The 8,666-nt window shown below is 42.5% G+C and overlaps 1 protein-coding gene across 1 annotated transcript; it reads right to left on the reverse strand.

The window, feature by feature from the left end:
- Nucleotides 1–342: 342 nt before the first annotated feature.
- RPS27L (ribosomal protein S27 like) lies at nt 343–7,732 on the reverse strand. The gene is made up of 4 exons (XM_035132350.1): nt 7,593–7,732; nt 4,425–4,533; nt 3,498–3,608; nt 343–2,198 (listed from the first exon to the last, which is right to left on the reverse strand). The coding sequence occupies exons 1-4, from the start codon at nt 7,596–7,598 to the stop codon at nt 2,170–2,172; spliced, it is 255 nt and encodes an 84-aa protein (XP_034988241.1). The 5' UTR covers nt 7,599–7,732; the 3' UTR covers nt 343–2,169.
- Nucleotides 7,733–8,666: the final 934 nt, after the last annotated feature.

An 8,666-nucleotide genomic window follows, 5' to 3' on the forward strand; every position in this document is an offset into this window, starting at 1 on the left:
TTTAAGAAGTGTAGAGCAACATTTGTAAAAACTGCATGGGGATGAGAGAGGTATAGAAAGGGGGGAAAGTAAGACATTTGGGGGGGGGGAGTTCCTTAACTGGAAGCTTCTTTAAGAAGACCCCCCATCCACTGTTAGTCACAAGAGTGTGTCATCTTGCAACTTTTGGAATAGCCCCTAAAGAAGCACAAAGTTTCATTGTTGGGGCTAAACCTACACGAATTGGTTCACAAATGAATGTGTGACTACAATTTATACATTTACCTAAATTAACAGTTCCCTGGATAAAGCAAGACAGGTTAACTTTTAAAGAAGTGCAGTAAGGCAGCTCACACTTTCAGATCTCATATCAAGCAGTTTATTGATTCTAATGCAGACAAATTCATAAAAAGCACAAAACACAGCTTTAGTTGAGGAAAGAGACAACAACTGATCAACTGAGACTCTTCCAACTTGGAAGGAGGCCTGTGTACCTCTAATGATGGTTTTGAGACTTATGTTTTGAATATTACCAAGAAAGGAATAAGACACAGGCAGTAGTAATTATGATTAAATGTGATCTGCAGTGAATTCTCTTAATGTCTGATAAAATACTCAACCCAGTCAGAAATGCAACCGGCGTAACACCAATCCACAATTTAATACTCTTTGCAGCAACTTGCATTTCTGATTTTAGTATTGTGGGTCATTATTTACTGACCAGAACCAGTGAAGTGCATGTCATTCTGCTGACTACCCAGTACAGGCTATAAACAGCAGATCAAGATGGCAGAAAACAGTTTATAGAATCATAGTGTTGGAAGGGACCCCAATGCAGGAATCTTTTGCCCAACTTGGGGCTCAAACCCACAACTGAGATTAAGAGTCCCATGCTCTCCCAACTGAACAATCAATTTGAGTACAAGAACAATTGAAGTTGCTGTCTGCTAGGTCAGTCCATTTACCCAACTAGCTCGCTGCTGCTTCCCCTGACAGGCAGAGAAGCTCTCCATAATCTTTTCCTTCACCTGCGGTCCGCATGCAAAGTATGTGATCTAACACTGAACTACAGTGCCTCCCCATTTAAAAAAATCAGAAAAGTTAAAAAGGGCACTGCATCGTATCATCAGGGAGACATACGACGACGCAAGCTGGTTCTGAAAACATTTGTCAAGTGCTGTGCGGTTAGTTGACAAGCCAGGAAATAGGATCAGCATCTTTTGTGAACTTTTCCTGGGCAAGACTACCAAAACAATAAACCAATAGGAACCTAGGAAGCTGCCTTATATTGAGTCAGACCATTGTTCCACTTGGCTCAGTAATAATCCTTCTGCTGTGGCTTCTTTGGCCTAATCTCCATGCCACATTGTGACACCTCTCTCTGCTGGCTTCACAGCAAGAGTGGAAGCATTCATAGGCCTATCTTCCCTGTATTGGTCTGATTCTGAACTGATGCTCTCTTTCTATAGGAAATAAGAAAGGAGAGACCAGAGCACAGCAATGGAGTTTAATATATAATCTTGATCTTTTGCAGCCATGAAATGGGGAGGGACATCCCAAATCGTTTGAGAATTGGGATTGAGGCGGAGGACCCGCAACTGGAAGTAAGTAGAATTTCTTATATTAACATAAATTGTCCATACTTACTGACAACAGCTCTCCAGGGTTTCAAGCAGGAGTCTCTCCTGGCCCTACCTATGGGTGCTGGGTATTGAACCTGGGCATTTCTGCATGCAAAGCAGATGTTCAGCCATGGAGCTACAGTCCTTCCCAAGTAAGCTATGTTTCTTCTTGCATAGCTTTTATTCATTTCAGTGGAGATTTGCAAATCAGAAGTTCCAAGAAGACTAGGCCCTATAGCTGCAAAACCAGCAGGGTTAAAATATAAAAACAGTTCCCTTCTTATGAAGTTTTTTTAAGACTGGCATTTGAATTTCTTCACCATAGTGATCAGCCGGTTGTTACTGCAAAGAAGAATGTGCTAAATGCATTCAAATTAACAGCCTTATTCATTCAAAGTTCATTGTATAATAAAAGCTATAAAAATAAGAGTTTGGTTACCTCTAAACATATACACAAAATCTGCACAAAACCCCACCCCACAGCTAGACATAATTAACTTGCTAGATTAACCAGCACTGTCAAACATAAGGCTTCCAGTGGTATCATTTACAGCAGCACAGGAATTCTTCAGTGTTGCTTTCTTCTAAATGAGCAACCTGGAAAGAAATAGCACCATACATGAGATCCAAAGAGCTTATGAAGACTGCAGACAGTGACATGAAAATCAAAGCTCCTACTTGTAAAATAACCCCAGCAGATGTTTGTGTTTGGAAATATCCAAGTGTGCAGAGCTTCCCTTGTCAAATTGTTCACATTGGGAAACTTGCATTAATGCTTATATTCTTTCCGTCTCCCTGTAGGGATTCCCCCCACCCCCTGCCAAAATGACTGATCTTTATATCTTATTCTCACTTCCCTTTAAAGAAATTCAACTCTCACTGTCCCCTACCTTGACATCCTAGTGCATTATCTCCCATAATTGAACTGCACTGAATTAATTTACCTTTAGAACATTTTTACCTATCGAAATGCAGAGTAGCTAAACAACTGGAAAATCTTTCGGTTAAGAATTTTAACTTCAATGGCACCTCTGGACTTAATAGTTCTGAGAATTTTACCAAGCTGCAATTCTGTCAGTTGCGAACCTCATTTAACACTGAACCCATTTGCTCATCTAGGTTTTTAAGAGCCCTTGCATCGTGATTCAACTTTAATCACACTAGAATGGACAGTATTTTAAGAAATGGCGTATTCCCCTGACCTTCCATCCAGACTAGGCACTGATCAGTGGCAATTTCTGCTAAATGTGTGTGGACTGGTTGGCATTCCAGAAAACTTGAGTTTTCTAGCCAGCCACTCCCTACATCCAAGGCCCTGCCTTAATATATGCTTTTCCTCAAGTGTTGATGCCCCACTTTTTGTTTATGCTGTGTTCTAAATTCTGCCAAAAAGCAACAACCCAGCCTTTCAATGGTTGAAGATGCATGCCCAATCGTTAACATTAAAGCTATTTTGCGCAGAACTGAGCAAACCAATCCGCCACATAGCGAGTCAGATCACTGATCTATCTAGCCCAATATTTACTCTTCTGTTCATAGTTTCAGGCACAGGTTTTTCTTGGCTCTGCTACCCAAAATCCGTTAATTGAAGATGACAGGGACTGAAGCTAATACTTTATGCATGTGTTGAATCAATGAATGAACTATGGGTAATCCCCATGGCTCTAGAACAGCCTTCCCAAATCTGGTGCCCACCATATGTTCCCCATAAGTCCCAGCCAGCAGGTTGGGAAATTCCGAAGTCTACAAATACATTAGGAGATAAAATCAACAATTTATTTCAACACATAGACTGCCTGAATAAGCTGCCTGTGTTAATGAATACTAAGGTCATGGCATAAATAGTGTATCTGCGCAGAAGCAGCCTGATTAAAGGAGCAAGGTGTTTTCCCCTACCTTCTGTGAGTCTGGCTTTGCCTCCTGTTGGTTGACACAAGACAGTCGAGCATCCTACACAGGGCACCACTATCTGAGCATGGCTGAACACCGTGGTGATCTTGTAGCATCCTGAATTTTTAAAAGCATATATTTTTAATTCCAACGGGCATACACACTGATACTACACTGAGTGTCCAACGTATTACCCAATGCTAGACTTGGGATGTCAAATAATGTACATTGCCCTCTCAGGTCTTCTGAGTTACTTGCCCTCTGTGTTACAATTAGTACAAGCAAGTTGGTTTTTTGTTTGGAGGTTCTAGCAGGGGAGCGCAGCTATTGTATACCCTTGACCGAAGAACGGTACACCCCTTCTATCTGGGATGGTCGTCCTCTTCCAAGCAAGTTGGTTTTTTAAGGCCACCAAGTGCTGTCCGTAACTGAGTGGTACCTTGAATCTGGGTTTCTTCCCCTGTACAACTTTATTTCATTTCATAAAAATAGAAATGTTCTGAAGTTGTTCTCAGAGTGTGTGCTAATGGTTAGACAGTCAGTGTATTTCAATTACAGTGCTCATTTATGAAGAGAAAGGAAGACTCTTAAACTTTATGAGTTTCTCAAACCCATTTGCCCATGAGGAAAAAAATGGGGTTTTGTATATGTGTTTATGTGTTTTAAGACCTCTTACTGGTGTCACACAGATCACAGATGTTTACAATTGCAAAAACAAAAATAGAACTTTTCAAAGAAATGCAACAAGCCTCACACCTTAAGAAAACCAAAGCGTGTATGTATGATCTTACAAACAATGTTTGGCCCTACTGTTAAATTGATTGTAGGAATAGATGGCATAGATGGCAGGATTGTAGTCACTGACAAGCTGAACATCAATCAGCAGTGTGAAACTGCTTGAAAAAAGAACACTTTAAAGAGTACAGTAGTTACCTGGACACTTGACATCCATGAAGTAGGAATTTGGACTCTGGACCAGACGTTTCTTTTTGTGTTTTCTCTTTTCCTCCTCTAGGGATGGGTGAATTAAGTCTCTGGTCAGCTGTGTCAGATATTAGGGAGTTATTGCAATGAGTACAACAAAGCTGAGTTTGCTAACTTTGCTGAAAGAGGTGTTTTCTACCGAATATTAATAATTAGTTTTTTATTTTATTTATACCTCATTTTTTCCTGCAACGATTATTTCATTTATATCCCACCTTTCCTCCAAGCGGCTCAAGGTGGCATACATTTAATCCCCACAACAACTTTGTGAGGTAGGTTAGGCTGAGAGGCAGTGACTCTCCAAAGGTCACCCAGTGAGCTTCAGCCCCCGTGAGTGGGAATTTGAACCCTGGTCTCCCTAATCCTAGCCTGCCTATATTGGGTATTTCTCTCAGGGTTCCCCCAAACCATTTAAGTGCCCAAGGCACAAAAATCCAAATGGTAACAACACAAGGCACAATCCCCTATCACCTGTTTGATTTACTCCGATCCGGACGTCAGTACAGGCACTCTATATACAAAAACGTCTAGGCACAGGAATAGCTTTTCCCCCTGTGCCATCAAATTGTTGAATCTGTAGTTGTAGGTGAAAGGGAGGCCAGTTGGTGGTATGGGGTTTTTCGCTGTGCTGTTGTATTGTGAGGGGAATAGTGTTTGTATGAGGTACGTTTTTCTTTACATTGCAATGTAGTCGAAGCAAAATTCCAAGTATGGTTGATACTTGGCCAATAAATTATTCTATTCTATTCTATTCTATTCTATTCTATAACTACACTTGGGGACCCAAAGATCCTCAAGCCTGATCTTTCTACTCCTAGGTCTACAATCCACAATGGCATCCAGCCTGTGCCCATTGCCTCCTCTGGTTGCCTCTTCCCACCTTTTCCACCAAAAACTAACATCACACGAACACTCCTCTTATAGATTAGAGCAGCGGTTCCCAATTAGGGGTCCACGGAGAACGCACCCAGGGGGTCTGCAGCCCCATCCCTTGCCACTCCAACTAAATTTGTGTCATTTTTGCATGGTAATATCACAGATTTTATGGTCTGTTTTAGCGCTGTGCGATTTTCAATATATTGGCCAAAAATGGTTTTGAAATCACACTACAATAAGAATTTTGACCTGACAACACACAGCAATATATCAAGGCACTGTCGATATCACATGATGCTCTCAGCTTGATGTGACTCCATTTCCTCTCGTCCCTCCACCCTTCCTATCACCACAGCTGCTCCTTCCCTCATCCCCCACACTAATCTCCAATTTCAGATATTGGAATATTGCGATGTTGCTGATATACCACAATGTTGAAAACTAGGTATCACTCAGCCCTGGTCTGGTTTTTAGTATACCTTAAATCTTTTGCTTATTAGATGCTACCCCATATTTTGTTCAAAAAATTGCTTTGCAAAGGCAACTATAATTGGCTTTTGAAAAATAGGGGGTCCCAAGTAATTAGCTAATTGGGAACCACTGGGTTAGAGCATTCACCATATGGCAAAAGTTTTTGTGTGCTGAATTTGCTCAATACAGTACTATATTAACTTCATTGTGAACAGAAGGAGTCCCAGATCCTGGAAAGAGTGCAGTGAATAACTGAAAGGGGTGTGTGTGTGTGAGAGAGAGATGTCTCTTCTTGGACAGCCTGTTGTGGATTCTAAAATTAGCCACTGTAACACCAGTAGGTGCCTGTGAGTGATGATGATGAAAGGAATAAGAACTTTGAAGATTACCATCTGTCTGCACCAAGTGCCTCAAAATGCAGGGTGGGAAAATTAAACTGAAAAGCAGACTAGAAAACTAAAATACCTGAGCTAGATGCCAAAGTGAAAGGAGGCCCTGTACTCCCTGCACCACCAGGCCATCTGCTCAGTTATGTAGCTATATTCCTCCTATATGCACCCCTATTTTGACACTTAATCCAGGGAGCTCTGGTGCTTCCACCACTGTGATCCACACACTGCCCAGTAGAATAGAATAGAATAGAATAGTAATTTATTTGCCAAGTACTTACATACTTGGAATTTGCTTTGGCTAATTTTACAATGTAAACGTACTTTATACAAAATATCTGTTAAATATCTGTGTGAGGATCGGAGTGTGCAGAACACTATTTCAAGCAAAGAGGAGCCACTCCGACTGCGCCTGGAGCTTTTGCCTTCTGTCCCTGTAGTGACTTCAGAACAGGTTGAGGTCGTTGTTGGTGCCTCTGGCGCCGAGTGAATTGCTCTAGTTGATAAGGCTTGACTTTGCTATAAAACTGATTCAGGCTGTTTGCCAATTTTTGATTCTCCGGAGCAGAAGAATATGTTCTCTTATATTCAGTAAAAGATGTTCTCTTATATTCAGAAATGTTCTGTAAATTCTTCCAAAGAGTAGCCGAGACATGTTTGAGAATTGTGTCCGAATCATAGGGTCGTTTTGCCACTATAATCTCCTTCGTCAGTGCGCTCCTACTGTAGCTTGGTTGTCTCCTTTCCTCGAACCCGCCTCTTTAGCATATCAGAGTTTCCTTGAGTTTCCTTGATTAATAAGGTGCAGATCATCCATTTTATTGTCAAGTGTGTGAAGTATCCATCTTCCAGGTAAAGAGTAACAGCTTCACATCACAGCGGGACCCTGGCTAGGAATCCATATGTCACATCGCATTAAGAGGCAGAGTTTGGTGGTGGGGAGGCAGAAAGAGCTGCCTGGTTTCGCAGCTGGCCTGTGGCAAGGAGCCCGTGGGCACCGGGAAGGAAAGGGCACGGGTCGGATGATCCCGATGCTGGGTTTGGGATCAAGGCATATGACCTGTCATGGGGGCGGGGACGTTGATCGTGGCGAAGTGTTTGTGTGTGTGGCTATAACCTGCTACGGGGGTGCGCAAAAAGTAGAAGCAGCAAGTGCTTTTTTTTTTACACTCCCCCCCCCCACCCTCCGGCACCGTAAACGTCCTGCTCCACCCCTCGCCCATAAACGGAGTGGAACATCCCACACACCCCTTCTCTCCTATTAGGTAATGGGACAACCCCCCCTCCCGCTCCCTGACAGGGGGGATTCTCTCATCTTTCTGCCCCCTTCCACCCATTAACCCTTGACGCGCCGCCCGCGTTCAGAATGGCACCCACTCACGGGCATGTTGGTGGTTCGCCGTTGCTTCTCCTCCCTTCCAGCCTGAAGCGCCCTCCGCGTGAGGAGAGCGAGCCTTTCCTTCCCCGCGCCCCCAAACACGCGCAGATACAAAACACAGGCACGTGACGCACGCGAGAATCACCGCCCCTTGTGCCTCTGCGGGTACGCCCACTTCCTCGAGACTATCTAGGAGCTGAAGCTTTATGGTTTGGAGAAGGGTGTTTTGGCTTTTCAAAGGCACGGTTACCCGTTCACAACCAGGGAGTCCACACACCCGCTCAACAGTCCTGTGTTGTCAGGATTCAATCTCAAGCTGCCATCCACCCTCCAGATTTCTTTTAGTCATTTGAAAAGCAGATTTCAAGGACTCTGGGAGTGTTCAGGGACATAATAAAGCTGGCCCCATACAAAGACATTGCCATTATTATGGAGCACCTGCATATTCATATAGGGACATTTATATAATATTCCAGTAGAGTGATTTAAGGGGTCTCTATTTCTTATAATACATTTTGATAGGACTAGAACAAAATTTCATCTGGGGTTCCATCAGCCCAGGAAAGAGAGGAGGCAAGCAGCTAACTATCTACGTAAACAAAGCAGAAAAATATAGTACTATCTTGAATCCTTCTTTAGAGCTAATCAAATAAACAGCTGCCTTATGAGTCTGTTTCCAGCTCCTAATTGCAAATGAGAAATATAGAGGAGACTCAGATAAATTTATTTTGTTCTTAGGCTATTCCAGTCTGATGGTGTGAACATTTATCAAAGCCTAGTGTTATTTTTAAATCATTATTCATAGTGGTGGGGGTGGTTTTCCTCAATCTGATTACTTATGTTTGTCTAAAACAACCTATTTAGTTTTAGTGCTCCATTGTCAGACCATTTTAGCAGTAATCTGATTAATAACCACTCGAAAGGTTCTCTTTAATTACTCCCAACCCCAACCCCCCATTTGGGCACTGAAATGAAGAAGCAGAATTGCCTTGACCACTTTCTCTTTGTTTATAAATCATAGAATCATAGAGTTGGAAGAGACCACAAGGGCCATCCAGTCCAACCCCCTGCCAAGCA

Source organism: Zootoca vivipara, chromosome 14 (genome assembly GCF_963506605.1).
Source record: "Zootoca vivipara chromosome 14, rZooViv1.1, whole genome shotgun sequence".
NCBI lineage: Eukaryota > Metazoa > Chordata > Lepidosauria > Squamata > Lacertidae > Zootoca > Zootoca vivipara.

Excerpts from the sequence above, each read along its gene's own strand:
- RPS27L (XM_035132350.1), bottom strand. Across the intron at positions 3,609-4,424 it reads CATGGATGTCAAGTGTCCAG|GATGCTACAAGATCACCACG; the intron begins GTAACTACTGTA and ends TTAAAAATTCAG. Across the intron at positions 2,199-3,497 it reads CAAAGCCAGACTCACAGAAG|GTTGCTCATTTAGAAGAAAG; the intron begins GTAGGGGAAAAC and ends ATTTCTTTCCAG.